General features: G+C 45.6%; 1 protein-coding gene across 8 annotated transcripts in view; it reads right to left on the bottom strand.

Moving 5' to 3' along the window:
• dock10 (dedicator of cytokinesis 10) overlaps window positions 1–19,759 on the bottom strand; it is a 37,919-nt gene that overhangs the window by 1,848 nt on the left and 16,312 nt on the right. For 4 of the 8 annotated variants that reach the window (XM_029843509.1, XM_011608411.2, XM_029843511.1 and 1 more), the window contains exons 2-53: window positions 19,349–19,468; window positions 17,948–18,037; window positions 17,390–17,472; window positions 15,969–16,041; window positions 15,528–15,668; window positions 15,285–15,419; window positions 14,728–14,914; window positions 13,885–13,973; window positions 13,703–13,786; window positions 13,466–13,624; window positions 13,137–13,385; window positions 12,937–13,059; window positions 12,417–12,499; window positions 12,218–12,340; window positions 12,069–12,148; window positions 11,805–11,992; window positions 11,639–11,704; window positions 11,434–11,526; window positions 11,238–11,361; window positions 11,044–11,165; window positions 10,868–10,951; window positions 10,562–10,654; window positions 10,252–10,370; window positions 9,971–10,040; window positions 9,268–9,381; window positions 9,090–9,161; window positions 8,828–8,974; window positions 8,537–8,620; window positions 8,351–8,447; window positions 8,180–8,212; window positions 7,826–8,004; window positions 7,624–7,740; window positions 7,436–7,541; window positions 7,231–7,352; window positions 6,936–7,050; window positions 6,692–6,758; window positions 6,556–6,603; window positions 4,688–4,798; window positions 4,387–4,499; window positions 4,182–4,297; window positions 3,816–3,953; window positions 3,548–3,730; window positions 3,363–3,473; window positions 3,062–3,277; window positions 2,908–2,965; window positions 2,250–2,351; window positions 1,704–1,810; window positions 1,505–1,627; window positions 1,315–1,428; window positions 608–754; window positions 330–540; window positions 58–248 (exon numbers count right to left, since the gene is read on the bottom strand). In XM_029843509.1, the coding sequence (XP_029699369.1) occupies window positions 58–248; window positions 330–540; window positions 608–754; window positions 1,315–1,428; window positions 1,505–1,627; window positions 1,704–1,810; window positions 2,250–2,351; window positions 2,908–2,965; window positions 3,062–3,277; window positions 3,363–3,473; window positions 3,548–3,730; window positions 3,816–3,953; window positions 4,182–4,297; window positions 4,387–4,499; window positions 4,688–4,798; window positions 6,556–6,603; window positions 6,692–6,758; window positions 6,936–7,050; window positions 7,231–7,352; window positions 7,436–7,541; window positions 7,624–7,740; window positions 7,826–8,004; window positions 8,180–8,212; window positions 8,351–8,447; window positions 8,537–8,620; window positions 8,828–8,974; window positions 9,090–9,161; window positions 9,268–9,381; window positions 9,971–10,040; window positions 10,252–10,370; window positions 10,562–10,654; window positions 10,868–10,951; window positions 11,044–11,165; window positions 11,238–11,361; window positions 11,434–11,526; window positions 11,639–11,704; window positions 11,805–11,992; window positions 12,069–12,148; window positions 12,218–12,340; window positions 12,417–12,499; window positions 12,937–13,059; window positions 13,137–13,385; window positions 13,466–13,624; window positions 13,703–13,786; window positions 13,885–13,973; window positions 14,728–14,914; window positions 15,285–15,419; window positions 15,528–15,668; window positions 15,969–16,041; window positions 17,390–17,472; window positions 17,948–18,037; window positions 19,349–19,468 (6,120 nt within the window). The remainder of the gene's footprint in view (window positions 1–57; window positions 249–329; window positions 541–607; window positions 755–1,314; window positions 1,429–1,504; window positions 1,628–1,703; window positions 1,811–2,249; window positions 2,352–2,907; window positions 2,966–3,061; window positions 3,278–3,362; window positions 3,474–3,547; window positions 3,731–3,815; window positions 3,954–4,181; window positions 4,298–4,386; window positions 4,500–4,687; window positions 4,799–6,555; window positions 6,604–6,691; window positions 6,759–6,935; window positions 7,051–7,230; window positions 7,353–7,435; window positions 7,542–7,623; window positions 7,741–7,825; window positions 8,005–8,179; window positions 8,213–8,350; window positions 8,448–8,536; window positions 8,621–8,827; window positions 8,975–9,089; window positions 9,162–9,267; window positions 9,382–9,970; window positions 10,041–10,251; window positions 10,371–10,561; window positions 10,655–10,867; window positions 10,952–11,043; window positions 11,166–11,237; window positions 11,362–11,433; window positions 11,527–11,638; window positions 11,705–11,804; window positions 11,993–12,068; window positions 12,149–12,217; window positions 12,341–12,416; window positions 12,500–12,936; window positions 13,060–13,136; window positions 13,386–13,465; window positions 13,625–13,702; window positions 13,787–13,884; window positions 13,974–14,727; window positions 14,915–15,284; window positions 15,420–15,527; window positions 15,669–15,968; window positions 16,042–17,389; window positions 17,473–17,947; window positions 18,038–19,348; window positions 19,469–19,759) is intronic. The other 4 variants (XM_029843507.1, XM_029843512.1, XM_029843513.1 and 1 more) reach the window with 4 other exon arrangements.

Here is a 19,759-nt window from a genome sequence, read left to right as displayed (position 1 = left end):
ACAGTTGAGACAACTCCAATTTCCCTGCGATGGTTCGCGCCGTTGAGCCCCTCCTACCTTGACGCTGACGCTGCCCTGCAGTTTCAGCTGCAGCCGGATCATGTCCACCTCCTCCATGTTGCACAGCTGGTTGAGCTCAGACACTTTGCGGGACATCTCGTCGATGGCGACCTCGATGGGGTTCATTTCCGTGCTCTGCTGCTCCACCACCTGGATGCGCTTCTTCAAGTAGGGGAAGCTGGAACTCGCTAAAAATGGACCAAAATAATCCTCAAGATGTCGGAGAAGCTCTCTGCTGGTGTGTGTGACCACAGAAATATGACACCTACTTGTCAGTATGGTGCGCCTCTTGCACTGCTCCTCCACGTCTCCGTGTTTCTTCCCCGACAGGGTGAACGGCGTCTCGAACACGAAGCGGTTGATGTTGTGATGCCCCTCGAAATCGGTCATTTTCTCCTGCTGCTCCTTCTCATCAAAGTAGGGCACCACGTAGGTCACCTGGATGTAGGCAAACTTTGGGTCCAGGTCCTTGGGGTTGACCTGCAACATTTTGTCCGGTTACCTACACAGACCAGTGACGTGATAAAATGCACCAAGAATCAAGAACCTTATTAGAATCCTGGATCATCTTCACATTGTCGGCACCAAATTTGTCTGAGTAGAGCTTGAGCAAACGCTGGGAGATTTCTGACAGTCCCGTCAGCTTCGGTTCTTTGTAGATGAACTCTTTACTCTCCTCCTCTTCAAAGAAACCCTGCCAAAACACACGGACACGCGCATTCATTCACAGGCCAAATGGATTTGTGCTGCCCCCTGCTGGTTTCTCACACACATCAACCAGCACAAAAATGTTATTATCGCAGGATGCCGCTAGTAAGTTCTGGAAAGAGGTCAAAGGTCAGAAGAGATAAGAGGACAAAGGTCAGAAGAGGCCACCTCTTCCTCTTTTTTTTTTAAATGGGTTCGGTTTTAGAGATTAAGGGACGAGAGATGGATCGCAGCAAGACGAGTCACAAACCCTTCGGGTGCAAACGTCAGCGGATGTTAATAGTGGTCATAGGATAAAGGAGGTAAGCGTGGTTAGCGTTGAGGAAAACGGAAAATCAAAGAAGTACAGGACTTACCGCGATCTTGAGTCATTAAAGGCAAGAAAAGAGCAGACAGAGAAACTTAATAAAGGAAACCTGAGCCCATCTTTGCACCTGTCCATGCCCCACGGTTCAGACAGTGTTTTCAAACCCTTATTTTGCTTCATACAGCACAGTTGGCATGGCATATGGAATACAGCTCCTAAATAACGTGACCGAGACTCACCTGACCGTAAAAAGCTACGCGGTAGTAGCGACCAAAGAGGCGCTTCTCCGAGTTCACCACCTCTGTCACTTTGAGGTAGGAGCGATGGATGTCGTAGTACAGCTCTGACAACCTCTGCAGACACACAAACACACGTGTAAACGCCATTTTGTGGCCTGTGGCGTTTACACGTGTGAAGGTTAGAACTCACCTTAAAATCCCGCCTCTTTTCAAAAACGGCGATCACGGGTTTGTTGATGTCAGCGATGAGCTCGTATCGCTCCGATTTCCACAGGTAGTCCACGCACAGCTTCAGCTGCTCCACCAGCGTGTCCTGCACACGAGGAAGCGCGTGAGACTGTGTCAAAAAAGAGCAAACCGAGCTCCTGGGAGTCGATGTGGGCACTGACCTCTGTGTAGGGAGTATCTTGAGTGCCGGTGTCTTCCTTCATGGCGCCCTCTTCTTTGACATTAGGACTGATGCACATGAATGCTGCCCAGCCCATGCAGAAGGAGGCTGCAGTTTCGCAAAAGCAAGAGTAAAATCAGGCCGTGAAATTCAACGCACCCTAATAAGAGGTCAAAGTTTATTCCTGTAATACATTTCAGGTTTTCAACAGTGCTGTAAAGTGCGTTTCAAGTGTTACGCAGACGGTTACACTCTTGCACATACAGGCAGTTACAATAATATCAAACGTGAGGGGGCGTTACATCACACTCCAGTGAAATTAGAGTGAGCAGGGAGGGTAAAACTGTGACAGCAATCTCACGTGTTTTAGGTAAAAATATTGGTTGTCCAAATATCTACCTGCATCCATCTACCCGATGGTTTAGTCAGGATTTGAAATAGTCAAGTGTTCGTCTCAACATACGCCCCAGCTCCCACCACAGCCCCATACAACTACTCTCCCCACCCAAGTGACTAGCGTTAGCAGGCCCCAGACGCATACACTCACTGTCTTGATCTCGGGAGGTAGTTAGTAAGGAGCTACAGTTAAAGACAGGGCTTTCTTCTGGGGACACACTGGACATCCTGGTCTTGTCTGCTCTCCAGTAGCCTGTTTGGTAGGAGTAGGGGAGGAGGAGGATGAGGAGGAGGTTTATAGTTGACGGTCATTTGGTTTTCTCTTCCGCTCATGCAATAGCCAAGCTGAGCTTTGCTAGCTGAGAACGTGAAGCGCATGCAAAGCAATGGCTGACATGTAGAGCGTGTGTTCTACTCTGAGTGAGGAGTCATGCGCAGGTGAGAACAAAGGGAAGGAAAGTGTGTAGACACAAGTCTCTACATCAGCTGGCCAGCATGAAGAGGACAAACAGCTGAGTGCAGATCTGTACAAGCTGCAATGCAATCCCCTGCAAAATAATGGAATTTAGAACGCCAGCACGTTCGTTTGCACGCACACTGAACCATGACAAGACAAAGGACGGACAGCTGCTTAGACCCCTGTTGGCCAGAGAAAGGTTTCCAGATGGTTGCGATGAAAGTCTCCATGTTAGTAGGTTTGCAAAGTTCCATGAGATTGTAAAACTGCCTACGAGCTACACAAACATACGCCTGGAGATGGAAAACCATGCTGCAGAAAGCAGTTATTGTAGCAGCCTGTGTGCACTGACCTCTCCTCTTCAGAGACTCTGCGATCAGGGCTGAGATGTGGATGTAGCACATGGCAGCCTGCAGAGGTCAGACACAGTCTCATTACATGTGCATGCTTGCTTCTAAAATAACATATCTGTGGTACGGGCCATGCCAAAGGTATGCGATCCTAACCTCAGAGAGGTCGCCGTTGCGGACATGAACTTTGGCCATGCTCTCCAGCCAGGTGCGCCGCAGCTCGGGGGTGCTGGCATAAGAATTTGCCAGACTGTACTGAAGGTCCACCAGCATTTCCGGATCCTTCTCATGCTCCTTCATCTGTGCTGTGGCCATGAGAACAGTTCGGATCCTTTTGGTCAAGTCCTTCACCTCAGCAGGGAACGGAGTGTTCTGAGGAAAATGCACCAACAGCGGCATTATTTTGGGTCCAATAATTGACAATAAAGCCATAATATTATCCCAGAACCTGCTGTACCTTCAGTGGTGCATCACCATTTGCAAAGTTATTGATGATTGCCAGAGACTGCTGAAATCTGGAGCCTCCGATACCAGCATCCGCTATCAGCTGACTCACTGCCTTGATGACCTGAGGTGGACAAATGACCGTGAGCATGCAGGCGTAAAAAAAAGTGAGCGACTGATCCATTTGGCCTCACTAACCTGCAGGTGTGAGCGCACTATAGATTTTCCCTTAGTAAACTCAAAGTTCGTCCTCATGAAAAAGTAAAGCAGGGCAGATGCTTCCGTCTGGGTGGAGCTAGAACGATGGTTGCAGCACTTGAGGATTTCGTAGCACAGACAGCCACACAGGTCGGCTTTGCCTTGGAAGAATGCGCTGGGGAACTGAAAATGTGATAAGAGATGCCAGGAAATTCAAATACCAAAATGACGGGGCTCTTGTTTTGGATATCAAGTGAGGGTGCGGCACCTTTTGTACAAAGAGTCTGAGTGCAGCAAAGACGTGCCGTAGAGTGGTGGTTGATTGGTTGATCTGAAAAAAGAGCAAGTAGGTGTCCAGCACCTTCTTCAGCAGTGAATTCTGGCCCTCGTCCAGCTGCAATTGTTTCTGTGGAGATTAGAAAAAACAGTATTTAAAAAGCATATTATCTAAAATAGTGCAATATAGTATATGCAAACAGTAAGTGTGCAATCAATTCTAACCACTAGATGGCGGTAGTATGTCAATGAGTTGCTGGAAGTGTGTACAGTATATTAACATAGCTACTCAGGAAATGTATACATCTATACAGTGTTAATTAAGATGAGGTGAATGATTTGTTAGGATGTGTGAGACCTTGTGGTGATGAACAAAGAGCTCCAGTACATCCAGCACTGTCAGGGCCACCTCTGTGGACAGGTTTGCCTCGATATCAGTCGGACTCAGACTGTCCACTTCCTGAATAGTTCCATCTAAAAAACAAGAACAATAATGAACTGACTCCGATCCATAATATCAGCCTTATATTGCAGGTAGTTTAAATGTTTAAAAAGGGTATTACCAGTCTCCATCATCTGCAACAGCTTTGGATTGGTGAGAGCGTTCTTGCCCCTGATGATGGGCATGGTCTGAGAGCGAGCGTGGCGGTGACCGTCTCCTCCAGAGGGCGCCATCCTGGAGGCAACAGCAGGGATCAGTCGCAACATACTGACAACCTTATGTTTATAAATGCATAAACTAAATGTGGACACAGGGGGTAGCCAATAACACAGAACACTACATGATGAGGTGGGGAGCATGCTGAGAGCGCAGCCGGCGCTCACATCGAAACACACAGTAACAGACTGGTGGAGGGTGATTACCATTGTGGGAAGAGGCTCGAGGGTTGAGAGGACTGGGAGGGGTGGTTAGAGCCCTTCAGGGTGCCATTGGCCTGGGTGGACTGGGCCAGCTTTACAGCCGCTGCTAACTTCCTGTTCACAGCCCAATCACAGCAGAGCTAACGTCAGTCGTTTTAGAGCGACCATCAAGTTAGTTACATTTACAAAATCTCAGATAATCCTGAACCTACTAATGGATAGTGGCAGTTTAGCGTCACCGTGTTTATTTGTAAAAAAATAAAAATAAATAGTGTTGCGCTTGCATAAGGCTAAAAGCTAAATGTTAATCAATGCTTCACAGAAAGGTCAGAGTTTAGAGGTTAGTGGCATAGGGCCAATTCTAGTTGAATGACTTTCCATCGAGTTTAATGCTGCATTAATGACATCTTAAAGTAAAAAGCAGGAGATTAATACATAGATGTGGTGAAAACGTGCACTGAAGTTTAGTGGGGTTTAAAAAAAACAGGGTTTTTTTTGTATATTCCTATGGTGCCTGAATGCAGCGTTTGACCTGTAGAAACCAACAGGACACTGCTTCGGTTCGGTCAATATGGCTTCAGGAGCCACCATTGATGCTCAGTTGAGCTCAGCTGCCTGAGTCCGACCAGTCTGCAGGCCCAAAATGAAGGTCAAAGGCTTCGAGGTGAACATGCAGCACTAATGAGGATGCTTTAAGGATGCCAACAAACCTACATGCTTGCTGCAGGCAATAATGAGCATGGCAGGGCTTGTGCAATGTGATGAGGGGACAGTCGTTTTAAAGATGGAGAAAACATCACAACTAGCATCCTCACTCCTCTAGTACATAACTCAAAAGATCAAATGAAACTACTGTCTCAGTGTCTCACGAGTATATACACATGTATAAGAAATGTCCAATCCCTTCTTTTATTTTCTAATGTAGCCGGGGCCTAACATGGATATAATGGTGCCACTGTTGATAAACTGATGGGAGCCATGGTGCCAGATTAAATTCAGATCTCTCTTTGAAAATTGGCATTTTTGATTTTTATTTGTTGAGTAATTCAGTGCATCTTCCAAGCATGTTGGCAGCACACTGTGAGGATCTCTCCTGAACTTCATCCTATCCTAACTCAGCCGGGGCATCAAAGAGCGAACGGAGAGACACTGAGACAGACGCAGGCGTACGACCGTGAATCCCCCACTGCGTGGTATTACAGACGAGTGTTAAGTAGCGAACGCCCCCAGACAGGCTCGACTGTGTCTGAGAGCTATCTTTATCCGGCTAAAGCCTCGGTGCGCAGAAGAGCGGCGGATTCACAGCCTTTATGTTGGCGTCTCAGTGCTGAGAGCAGAAAAGAGGGCTAATTTAATTAGCCGGGACGAAGCAGAAGATGGAGGAGCGGAGCGGCGCTGATGGCTCAGCTCCAGTGCGAGCTCACAGACGCGCCATCGAACCCAAATCCGGAGCTTGCCAACTACTACTGCACAATATCCAGCACTGCTCTGCTTTCAAAAGGCTGGATCCAGCAGTTCCACCCCCCACCCCTTCACCCCCTTCCTGCTCTTGACCCGCTTTATCTTGGCTCCTCTTGAAACCCACCTCAGAGCGTGCGCGCACATACAGAGCACATATTATTATTTCTGTCCAACTGCGTCTGCCTCATTTATTTGTGCATCTTTCCACACGCAGGCATATGTTTGGGTGCGAGCGCAATCATGCGTGTGCAACGAATCCATGAATTATGTATCAGAGGGAGGGGGAGGTGTTAATAACCTTTGGCTGCAGCATGTATGTTGAGTTAATAAGGTGTTTGTGTAGCTGTGGCAATATAAATAAATGTCTGTCAATGAGTGTGGGCTGTCGGTAGGGGGGGGATGGGGCTCACCTGGCAATGTGGCGTTTACCCAGAAACCTGAAGTGTTGGAGACACAGCCTGAAGGAAAGGAAAAACAGAAATGCTCAAGAAAGATGATCTCCCGTTTCTCTTCTTTACCAAGCAGTGAACGAACAAAAGCACTTACTCCAAGATGCTGAAGAAGTCAGAGATCTCCTGGTGAATGGCGCGGTGCCAGTAGGACACCAGCACATCTGGAAAAGGACAAAAACAGACAAAAGTGTGAAAATGGACCTTATAAACTTTCAAAAACAAAGACCAAATAACTCTTGATTCTATTCATCCAGATTCTTTATTCACATGAAGGAGATAAAAGCAAAGATAGCATGGAAAACTCAGCATTTACAGCAAACATTCTGGTAATTTCGTACCCTCTGATATGGTTTTCATGATGTGCAAGAAGCACATGAGGAGGCTGCGAGTCTCTGCCTGATCCAGCTTGTCACAGCGGGAACCGTAGCCAATGAGCGACTGCGGTCGTGCGAACTGACAACAAACAACATCGATGGATCACTTTTACAATTTACGGTTCAGTTTTGGCAAATCTCAGATTTCCAGAGAAGGGTTTTAATCACAAGCAGCTTCAATGAGAAATCCAGTTCTCTGCAGCACGGGGTGGCTTTTCCTCCACCCCTTCCTTCACATCCAAGCTATTTTTATTCTCACCTTCTCGCATCCATCCATCTTTTCGCTGTTCCTGTCACTGTTACTCGGATTTGAATCCACGCTGATCAGAGAGCCACGAGAGTCCGTCTGGTTTCCTGACGGAACTGCCAAGGAGGAGAAAGCTGCAGGTGGGGGTGCACCAAACCACTTATTCGCACGTTTATTTCAAATGCATGCAAAGGAATCGCAAGACACACACAGCTACCTGTGATGGAGTTGAGAACCTCTTTGGAAAAGGAGGCATCTACTGAGTTGCCGTGACGGGTGACAGAGGTCACTCCCCCCCCCACACTGAGGTCATCTCGGGAGCCCTGAATTATCAGGGACAACATGACGGATGATTAGCTTTTAGCCATAAATGCTAAGAATATGCAGGTATTGTTTTAATTTTACTTGATCGCTAGACGTGAAATAGATGGGGAAGAGATCCCTGAGGAAGAATCGAGGCATGTTGTCCAGGATCAGGCCGTAGAGCGGCAGGTACAGCGATGCTATTCTCGCCTGTTTCTCCTGGAAATGCAGCCAAAGACATATATGTACCACTCACTGTTGTTCAACAGGGGGCTGGTTTACACAGCAAGTCTCAGCCAGTTACCTTGGTGGCGTAGCGTGCATCCAGAGAGTGTTTGGCCATCAGGGTCTTCAAGGTAGACAGGGCCAGGTGCCTCAGGTCCTGCTCGTCCTGGAGAGCCAGCCCCAGCTCCCTGAGCAGAAGACCGGTCAGAAAGTGCTTCCTGCAGAACTCCCCGGTCAGACTGTACTCTGGCACCAACGCTGTAAAAAGACAAAAACGCAGAAATAACAGGAAATTATACACAGCTGTCTACTAATTACAACGTTCTTGTGCCATTATTTGATTTCCATTTGTGCGTTAATTTATCCAAAATTGGTTAGAATTCCATTTGCATCAGGACAGCGAAACAGACACACATGGATAGAACATATTTACCATGGGTACTTTGTGGCTCTGGAGATGCATGATCTGACATGGAGGAACAGCCAGAAAAATGACAGGAAGAGGAAGACGCGGTGTTAGACGAATGAGAGTGAACGTCAACCAAAGTGTGATGACAGTGGCAAAACCAATGCTGAGCCAGGGGGCTCTGAATCCTGCTCCTACCTGTGATGCGAGCTGAGGGTAATGGCAGGCTCAAAGGGATGTAGTGCTCGTGGTTGCACACCTCTCTTAAGAATTCAAATTTCAGCTCACACAAGATCTGACGTTTGCAACAGAAGTACAACGTTGTTGGTACAGCCCTCTGTCAGTGTCTTGCTATTCAGTTCAAATGATTCTAGTAATTCTAACCTTGCTGTCTGTTGCAGTGATCATGTTTATGTAGTTGCTAATTAGCTTGAAGGTGAAGCCTCTGTCCAGCAGGGAAAAACAACGCTGCAAGGAGACAGAGCAGAAGGATCGTTTAACACAGATCCGGGAATCAATGGGAAACAATCGTGAAGGGAAATATTTGTTATGTTTCCAGACAAGGTTATACAGTTTGTATTGATCCATATGAAATCACATTATATTCCCATCATATTCTTGAAAACTTTAATGGGCCAGGCAGCATCGCTAAACTGTTTATTCGCGTGTTTGCACCTTCACGAAAGCTGCTACCGCTAGGTTGGCACTGCGAGTCTCTTCGGCCAGGTCCTTGTTTTTCCAGAAGATGTGTTCTGACACCGTCTCCACCAGGGTCTCCACGCGGCTCAGGTAGGACGAGGGGAAGCGCTGAGGCCTCGGCAGCTGCAGGACCAGAATGTAACTGTCACTTTCTCCCTCACTGAGGTAAAGGTCAGGTGGCATTGATGCCACATGGTCATGGAGAACAACAAAATGTAATTTATTAGGACGTTTTTACCTTCACTTTGTCAGACTCCACCAAATGTTGAGCCATAGACTTAACTATTAGCTCAAAGAAGAACCAGGAGAACTGTACCCAAGAAGAAGAAGCAGTGAATAATTCATAATTTGGGAAAAAATATATACATATGCGTATCAAAATCTTTATAGTTTGAATATAAAATGAAGAAACTAACCTTCAGGACGTTCCTGACTGCCGAGTGCTCATTGCTTTTCAGGTCAAAGGTCATGCCTTTAGCCAGCTCTTCATGAACGGTCCTGAAGCCGTGGGCCTCTGCCTTAAACACATACTGGAAGCAAAAGAGAGAAAAAACGGACTCAGGTAAAGTTTCAGACAATCTGTAATGAAGCTTGAAAGAAGACATGGATTTAACATAGAGCGTGGCACTAATCTCATGCTATCTACACACGCACACAAGTACGTGCAGTCTTCAAATGGACACCAGTGTAGCAGAACGTCATACCAATCTGTTCCCATGGCAACCGTGGTTTCCACTCTACCCTCCCAGCATTCGTCTTTGTCGCCAACTCTTCCAGCGCTGCTTTTTCCATCACTATGGCTAACAGGAATCAGATCTTGTGGTTTCTCTATTCTAATTCTCTCTTGTCTTACCCACCAAACAAATATGTCTTTGTGTTTTTGACTAAGCTAGCCGAGTGTCCCTCGAGGATCACTCTTTCTTCTGTATGTTCTCTATTTATTTTTGTGTTTGCACCACATTCTGGGCATGCAGCCTATAGCCAACCTCTTGTATTTAATCTACACTCATACTCATGAATCCCCCATCCAGTTTGTCTTTCTGCATTTAATAGTTTGGGTTACAGTCCTTCATGGAAAAAAAAAAGGATTTATTCACTTCTGTGTTCTATATAGTATACCTTAATATAAGAATGCAGGTAGTGATCCAGGTTTTCTTCATGGCACTTTGCAACAATATGGACCAGCACTCTGTCCACAAAGGAAAACCATTAATGATATCAGGGTTGGACCACATATGCAACTGAATTAATTTCTATTGTAAATAAAACGAAATACTTAAGGCATGAATACAAATCAGTAAAGATTTGCTGCTTTATTTAGGTAGACTTATTGTTGCAGTACAACAGTCTACCTGGTGATGTCAGTAGTAATTACTATATGCCGTTGTACCACAATCTACCTGGTGGTGGCAGTAGTGACCTCATCATTGTCGTTCTGAGTCAGGACCTTAAACAGCTGGTTAAAAAGCACTGGCAGAAATCTGATGATCACTGGGATTCTCTCCATACTGAGGAGACCCTGCAGAGAGGTGGAAACGATGCACAAGGGAAGGAAGGTGAAGAAAAAGAAAGAAAGGAAAAGAAACATAATAATGTAAAATGCCACTTTAATCAAAACATGATGTCATAATACTTAGACATGCATTGGTGTTAAATTGTCAAAGTGTTTGTTAATGTTTTAGTCACAATGGATTTTGCATTTTCTCTGACCTTCAGGCAGTTGAGGAAGTTGGAGGTAGGAGGTAGTGAGAGGTCCAGCTCTCTTTTCTGGCACTGCTGGAAGAATCGGTTCAGGTGGGGGTCCTGGCACAGACAGAGGAATCCATAAAATGAACGGTCAGCCTCTGCTAGGAGACTTAACAGAACAGCTCCATTTTCTACCTCAGTTTTATTTGCTATTTTACTTGGCACCTCTTAAATCTCAGACCAAATATCACTGTTGAATTATTTATTAAAGACTCTGCACATTACATGCTATGATAGTCCATCTTATTGTGAAGTCTACTACATTATTACCTGAGTGTAAACTGTGGAGACAACATTTGTTGACACTTTGAAGATGGCTTTTCCTCCATCCACCCATTTCACATCTGCTCCATTCTATTAAATGATTAAATGGAATTATGTCTCAATTATTCTAGAACATTCAGAACGACTGTTACTTGTATTTTCACGCATCCTCCGTTCCTCACCTTGGTGTTGCTGGCTTCCTTGATAGCCAGATATCCCGGGGGCAGGTTGCAGGAGACAGGGATGCTAAACTCTTGAGACGACAGGCGGCCCTCTTTGAAGAGCGGCAGCCATGAAAATCCCACTAAAAAGATGCACAGGAATTAACCTGCCGCGCAGCAAATCTTTTCACACGCTTCAGCTTTCCCGCACTCACCTGGCGTCTCCAATGATTCTTTCCTCTTGGCATTTGTCTTGGCATTGATGTCACAGGTGACATGGTAGAAGGAGAAAAGAAGGTGGTGCTTGTCGTGAAGCTGCGTTGGAAGCTCGATCTTCACCTGAGGACACGGTGCTGTGTAAAGGGCTAGCAGCAGCGAGGCATGTGTTTGATCATTAAACCTGATCCTTACCTCATCGTAGAAGTCGGGGTTCTGAGAGTGATGCAGGACTGTGGAACAGGCTGCTGTGGTGAAGACTGAACCTCCTGGCTTGCCATAAATGCACTAAAAAAATAACAGCAGCAGGAAAATGGGGCAGTAGGGTCATGCTCAGCTGAAACTGATTCGTATAAAATACAAATATGTGCCATTAGCATGTTTTTCTGAGGCGTATTACCTTTAACGGTTTGGCAACTTCATCGTCGGAGCTGCGGAACTCCACGTAGACGGTGAGGTTACGAGCCTGCGAACAAAAGGACCACTGTAACTGGTAGTTGGGTAAAAACAAATGCTTTAAACCAAACGCACAATCAGTGTTTCTTGTTAAAACTGCAAAAGCAAACCTTGGCGAAGCTCTTCTGGCTGTCATACTTAAGGTGTTTGGGGTAAACGTAGATGTGGTTCCTGTAGACGCGGTGCGGCAGCGTGAACTTGGTGGAGTCCTGGACGAACTCCTCCACCTCCACGGTTGGCTGGTGTTTGCTCAGATCTTCAAAGGGCCTCACTGGTATGTAAGAAGAGGTGACGCAGTCTAGAGGAGGAGAAACCGTGTGAATAACTATCACAGAAGAAGAAGGCTGAGCTCAGACAGCAAAGTTCTGACGCACTCGGGTGCTCCATCGGAACATAGTCAACAGCAATATCTAGGGTCCCGGGGATGGTCTGCAGTTTGCTGGTCTTCTCCGCCCTGCAGACATAAGAAATACAAATACTTAAAGGTGTCCTTCCAAACTTGAGAAACTTGCTCAGGCTTCACCTCCTGTACTCAGACACCAGCTTCATGAGGTCATCTACTGAAATCTTGTTGCTCTCCTGTTTGAAGAGTGGTGAGAAACGAGACTCTCGGTCCAACGCCCCGTGGTTATCCCTAAAAACGGATCTAAAAGAGACAACTGGGTCAGCATAAGTAAAACACCGCATCAGCACTGAGCGAGACTAAACCTCTGACCACTGACCTGACAGACCAGGCGAACGGCATACGGTACTTTCCCAGTTTACTGCAGAAGTGCTTGTTGGATTTCACTATTTTCTGAACAGTCTGTAGGTGGCAGATGTGTGTTAGCATGCTAATTGTGCTTTGGAGAGATGAATTGTGCTTTCTTACAAGAGATGCCTAAAAGCCTAAAACACAGCTGACCGGGAGAGAGCGACAGACAGAACTTGACGGTGTTTAATGTCGGCATTAGGTCAAATGTTTGGTGATTTATTTAGCTGCTTGAACAAGGACTTGAGTGGATCGCTGCCAGAGGGGCGGCTGGGAAACTTGTTTGAAATGATTTCAGGAAAAACCCAATTTGACAGGGATGGTCTTCACTGATGGAGATAAACTAGGAGCTTCGGGACATAATGTTCTGCAAATGTCCAAGATGAACACATTTACTTCCTGCTATAAATGTACTAACAACTTGTTTATTCCAGTTTTAAGAAATAAAACAAACAGGGTAAACAGTTTTAAATGAAGTGAAACTGGCTGACCTTGCTCGAATCAGAATTCTTGATATAAGGTTCTGTCCCACACGCGATATTTCCCATCAGCACCTTTTCCACTCTTGCCACCATCACTATATCCGTGTGTGGGTTGGTCACAGAGAAGATGGCCTGCATGGACGGAAAGCAGGTCAAACCCACGGGACGACCTGATCGGAAGTCAGACTCAAATCTGTGAGATGATTTACCTGCTTGGGGAAACATAGCCAGTGCTCCATGTCCATGCTGAGGTAACAATCTCCTGGCTTCCTCTCCGCAGGCGAGCACAGGCCATTCTCCTGGGCCCCAACCCCGGTCCCAGGACCGGCGGTCCCGTTGTTGACCTCGCCCAACATCTGCCTCACTGCCTCGTGGTTGAGGTCCACGTGAAAATCTGCCGACACCTTCCTGCCTTCTCGTACGTCCAGCAGAGCCAGGGACACAAAGAACGGCTCGATCTAACGGGGCAGATACAGCTCATTCAATGAAGTCACCTCCATCTTGTAGCAGGACGGTGCTACAAAAAAGGCACCCTCACGTTAGTAACTGGTCCAGTTTCACTCTCGCTGATGCAGCCCTGCAGCGTGAGGTTGAGTGATCGGCACGTAACCATAAACCTTCTGCCCAGTTTCTCTTCAAACGGACGCACCCCTCCGTTCTCAACTGACGAATGTTCGGCCCGTGGGCTCCTCAGTACCTGAAGTACAAAATGGTTGTTATTTAGAGGCCATCTCTGACTGATGAGAAGAGATATCGTGAAAATGAATGTACTTACAGGAGTATCAGGGTCCAGAGAAAACAGATTCAGCCTCTCTTCCCTCCGGGCAGAGCGGATTCGCTCATCTGTCTCTGCGATGTACTGTAAAACACAGACACAGAGAGAGAAGCAGTCACACAACAACTGGATGCTAAACCACATAGCTCTGTTTGAAGCTGTTGTCATGGAAAAGGAGCTACCTTTGCCAGCTCTGGATTGATGCCATTTTCGGTCACGGTATCTTCATTTTCCTGCAAACAGCTGTCACCCAATGACAGGTCAAACACATCTGGAAAAGGAAAACAAACATGATGAGAGGCAAATCTGCTTACGGATGGCAGACTGTCAACGCTGATTGGCTGGGGTGAAGATGATCAAAGGGAGCCCATTAGAGTGTAAGATAAAGGCCTCCTGACGTTCTCTGGAGTAGCTTCAGCAGTAAATTAAATGCTCGCCGACCATCGTCAGCAAAAGCACGCCTATCCCAGACTGAAATATGTCTCCATTCCTGGTATTTATGGATCATCATGGAGGCAGGTTTCAGACATTAAATTCTTAATATGCCTGGAGCAAATCTTCCCGAAGGCTAAGCGGAGCAAAATAGCTCATTAACAGCAGGTCACCGCATACTAAGTCTGACATAAGGGCCAGTTAAAGGAGTGCAGAGCCCGAGACTATTACATCAAATCATTCCAGCACTTTTAACAGAGCCAAGTCTCGGAGCCCTGTCGCCGAGCGTCAAATTACACGCTCTGTCCAAGCTTGGACAGCACTGGCACATGAGGTGGAACCTTTAGTTGTAAAGATTTAATAACAAATTATGATGCGTTATGCAGTCTGAGAGGCCGGGTCATCGTCGGGTCTCATTTCCTAATAGAAGTGAATGAGCACCAGCCAGTCAAGACAGGCTGGCAAGACGGAAAAAAGGTCAGGATTTATGCAGGCGTTGGAATTTTCGAGTCTTTACTCTAAATTGTGGTGTGATTCTATCCCCACAAATTCTTTCTTTCACTTCAGACCCTCCTCCAGGGCTCCAGTCTCACCCTGCCGGTGATCAGTCAGGTCCAGGCTCTTGCGGTCAGGCGCCGGGCCGTCATTGGGGCTGATCTGTAAGATGCGCGTCAAAGTGCTGATCCAGTCCTCCATGTCCTGCTCACTCTCCGCGGCCAGCACGAAGTAGGTAACCTCGTTCATCTTCAGCTCAAACGCATGCTTCCTCAGACGGTTGTTCTGCAGGGGGAGGATGGAAGAAGGGAATAATAAACGTAGCTTAGCATTGCTCACGTTCTGCATGTCTACAGGGTTACAACCTTGAGTTTATGACACAATACAGATACTACACTCTCATTGGGAAACGTTTGCATTTGTAAAAGCTGTAATGGTTGAATTCTCTACTCAGACGCAACACAATTAAAAGTGTGCATTCATTATTAATAACACATTTGCTGACTTGAAGGTTTGCTAATAATCTTATAAAAGGGAAGATGAAGAAAGAAAAATGGAAAAGAGAAAGAGATGAAATGGAATTCTGGTCCTCTGGTCATTGTGTCTATGACCTGGTTTTGAAGGTGGAGGGTTACGGGACTGTTTTGTCGCCCACCTGTACAACACCGGTGCACGAGTCGAGGAAGATGCACCCTTTAGGCTCTTTGGAGATCTTCTCGTCTCTGTAAAAGTTCATGATGTAGGAGTTATCTGGCAGCTGGGTGAGTTGGAAATACCTCCTCTTGAATGACTGCACAGACGGAGAGACGTGAAAAAGCATTAGCCTGGTTTAACGCAAACAAGATAAACTAAGAATGCAGCAGGAGTCCGTTAGTGTGTGCGTTGGACACTTCCTCACCCTCACAGTGATGCTGTTATTGACAGTGCTGTTAAAGTTCCCCTTGTAGAGCCATCCTGACCGAAACACGCCGATTCCTCCCCCTCCTCCGCCTCCTCCGCCTCCCCCTCCTCCTTTGGAGGAGGACAGTGAAGTGGTGTCCTGAAAAGCACAAAGCACAAAAGTGGGTTTCTGTTCATCCCCCTGAAAGAGGATCAATAGCAAAAACAAGACTTGGAGAGAGATTCGGGTTTTTTCAAATGGCCGCTGATCAGATGAATTGGCTTCGTAAACAACGTCCGCTGAGCCGTAATGAGCTATCGGCCATCTCGGAGTATGTTTGAACAGCTTTTAGAGCAGCGATAAACCAATTTAAACTTAAGAGCGTAGAATATAGCCAGCACGTAATGCAGTTTTTTTTCCCTCTAAAAGCTTTTTGTCCAGAAGACGATCATTACCGACCTCATCTTTGTCCACATCCTCATAGTCAATCTCGAAAGAATGGGACGGCAACTTCTCTGCCTTGGGTAATTTCCTATGAGGGGATGTGAAAAGGCACACGTAAGCTTCGGAACTCAACTGTTAACAAGACAAAATGGTTGCTGAGATTTCATTAATCCAGCGAAACACCGCGATTGGCTGACTCTTCCGCGCCGTTCTCGGTCAGAAGTGGACAATAGGTGGCCTAACCCCATCCCGCTCTGCCACTCTCCCTGGCAGACCTGCCTTTGTGTCTGAGCCGAGGTGCAGACAGTCAGGCTGGAACCACCCTCTGTTTAAAGTGGGGCATAAAAACACTGTCTGGAGAGCAAAAATAAAAACCTCTGGGGTTTATTCTGATGAGTGCAGACATGCTGTTCTCAGAGGAATGCTAACAGTGAGCTACAGATACAGAGAAGAGCTGCAGATCCAACTGGAAACCTGATGTTAACAGCTGATGAGATTATCAGCCTTCAGCTATAGAGAAACAGCTACAGTGAGACAATATATCCCGGCCTAGCTTGACTTGTTACTATACAGATGAGTGTCAGCACAAAGGTTATGTGAACTGACTGTAAGAGTGCAGCGGCGACCCCTGGGACAGAGGAAGGACATTCCTGTGGCTCAACGCTTCAACTGCAGAGCCGTTCTGGCTCAGTTTCACTGGAGCTGACAGAGCTTCAGTAGCCCGGCTGACTGAATCTTTAACAAACCGATTGCTCACAATAAAAAAACGTTTTTCGTGTATCATTTTTCAGCTCCGGTCACCACTTTGTGCCTGTTCTCTGGTTTCACTTTGTCTCTACCTGATCCTGAAATAAACTTGGAGGGGGCTAACAGGTTGGTCAGATTTCAAAACATCACATTAAAGCATACTTATTTAGTATCTGTGTAGATTCTCAATCATCCAGGTCATTGTATCCAAGGTAGTTTTCTCTGTCAAGAAACCCAGTCCAGTTGACAGAGAAAACTACCTTGGATACTTATTTAGTACTTATACTTATAGATTTTTGCAACCCTAGTTTAATGAACACTCTCAACAAGGGAAACATATTGGTATCAAAAACACTTCCTCATTTTGAATCTGTTGGATCGGGGTCAAGTTGATCACCCTGTTGCATCACTTTATTTTTAGGACCACTTTGTAGCTTTGACTGATTAATTCCTGCTTGATTTACAGTTCAGAAGTCACAAGATAATATAGTCCCATTTGTCATACAAGAACTGCTAGCAGACCAGTTTAGCTTCCATATTAAATGCAAGTCAAGCTCTCATTTAAGGCTCACTAAGGTCATTTTCTAATCTAATGACTTCTAAGAAATGTATCTTCTTCTCCAGAAGCAATTTAAATCCCCCAAAGCAGGCGGATTACGCAGGTCAAGATAATGCATATAAAATGTTACCTGGGCAACAGGCGGTAGTCTCCGGCGTAATCGTCATACTTGAACTGGAGCACGTTCAGCTCTGAGTTGTAATACTTACAAGCCTGCAGGAGAGGATGGAGATTTGAGCTGAAGGTGATTAAATATTAACTTTCCAAAATGATAGCCGCTGGGAAAAATGGACCTGGAACCTCAAGGGAACCAGCGCTCCTGAGGTCTGACTACTGACTCATTAGAGGGTGTGAAATATTAAAATGAGGGCTCGTGGATAAAGACGCTTTCAGCTCCAGCATCAAAATAAGCAGGACAGCAGATTCAGATTCATAAACCCGTCTGAGTGGCTGCGAAGCTGTCTGGGGTTTTATCGACTACTTATTACTCCACCAAATCAAAGTGAATGCGGGTTAATGCACACACAGACACAAACACACAGAAACAGACAGCATAGAAGCCATTATGTTCTATAATTGTTCTATAACAAGAAGAGTCTAAACTAACAAACCACAATACAGCAATGGAGCTCTCTCCCTCTCTCTTTCTCCCTCTCACCCACACGCACGCACATGCACTTACACTTACCTCTCTGACCAGCAGACATTCAGCCTGTAACTCTGCCCCCTCGGGAACCGTTAACTTGAGAGTGCGACTCTCCTGAGGCACAGCAGAGACCTGCAGGGACAAACAGGATCCAGAAGAGTCGGTAAGCATGACAAGAAATATAGTTATTATTTTGTAATTGTTCCTTGCGGATGCGTTGTGCTGGTCGTTTTAAGCTAGAACGTCTATTTGAAAAGGCAAATGTGCTTTTATCTAGGTAGCACATGTTAGCATGCTGAGATCTAAACAATAACCTTTTTAAAAAAAAAAAATTATATGCGTTTATTTTTAGGCTGTTATTATATTCTTGGACATGTTTATTACAGCAGCATGACTACTTCAAATGCAGGCTCTTTCTTTTCTTTCTCTGTCAAAATATGATGTAATGGAAAGTTATTAATGAAAACATGAAAAAGGGCAGCAGGGTAATGAAACCAAGTCAGCATTAACAGACTTTAATTTATATGATCTAATCAGCAAAGAGAGGCACACAGCTCAGGAGTTAACTGGCATTCCAGCAAATGTCATCTCTCACAGTTATGGAAAATGGCTGTAAATCAGAGACATTCTGCAGTTACAACTCCAGGGTTTCTTCAGAAAAAACACAAACATTCCCCTGGACCACAGCAAAAACCAGTTTGGTCATCTTAATGTGCGGCGCGCCCGTGTCGGCACAAATCCATTAGCCCAGCAAAGTAAGCACAATAAACAAAAAGATGGGGCGAACCAGAGGGAATAAACTGTTAACTTTGATGAAAAAGACTGCTAAATGCTCACGTTTACACTGGAAATGCTATCTCAGCTTAAAGAGAAATACAGATGTTACATCCTGCAATTTTAATGACTATGTGTCACTATTTGATTACAGAGTGGCAACATGGCCTCTAGCAGAGATCACTCAACATTTACTACAAACTAACCTAATTTCCCATGATGCAATGTGGGAAATGAGTCGATGCGACTGCAGCGGCGCCAACTAAGACTGAGTTGAGTGTTGAACACAAATGTTCAATTTCTGGAACAGAGGGGTGCAGTTCGTGTCATGTTTAGGCTTTTATCTCTCTTTTTTAGCTTTGATCTGCCAGTTATTAACAAATTCACCGCAACACACTGTGTTATTTATGGACAACAGAAATTCAGCTGACTGAAAATAACCAAAAAGACAGCATTTTAACATGAAGATGAGTGCAGACAGATGGATTTTTGGAGGGCGGTCAATGTCTCTGAGCCCCAGCACCGTAATAGCTCATGACCTCAGACTGCATCAGTTATTTTAGAACAGAAAAGGCTTGCTGGAGGAGACAGGAAACGTCCTTAAACATACACACACTTGTTTTATGTTTTTAAATTGTGACTGATGGGTGCCTCCCACACAGTCCTTACCAAGAAATCATTGTCGGGGAAGAGCAGCAGCTCTCTGAGAGGGTCTTCCTTCAACTCATCACCAAGTTTAGAGATGACGGCTTCATAGTCAAGTGGATCGATCGCCTTTGGCTTCTCCTGCTGCAAATGAGACAAGCATCAGACAACTGATTAGTATGTTTTCTCACCATAAATTGAAGCAAAAGTGTAACCTCACAGATTTGTACTTTAGCTTTTACACTGTTCACTTATTGACATTTCAAGTGGGACAAAATCCTCCCCAAAAACTTATTTATTGAAAGTAAGAATAAAATCAGATAACCGAAGAACACCACTGCACTGAAGTACAGTCACAGGTTTGTGACTGGCTTCCTCTGACATCTTGAAAGCCTAAAAACACTAAAGAGGAAGTAACCGCAGCCCTAAATTAAA

The sequence above is a fragment of the Takifugu rubripes genome, chromosome 11, assembly GCF_901000725.2.
Source record: "Takifugu rubripes chromosome 11, fTakRub1.2, whole genome shotgun sequence".
Lineage (NCBI taxonomy): Eukaryota > Metazoa > Chordata > Actinopteri > Tetraodontiformes > Tetraodontidae > Takifugu > Takifugu rubripes.
This window is presented reverse-complemented; position numbering and strand designations above follow the sequence as displayed.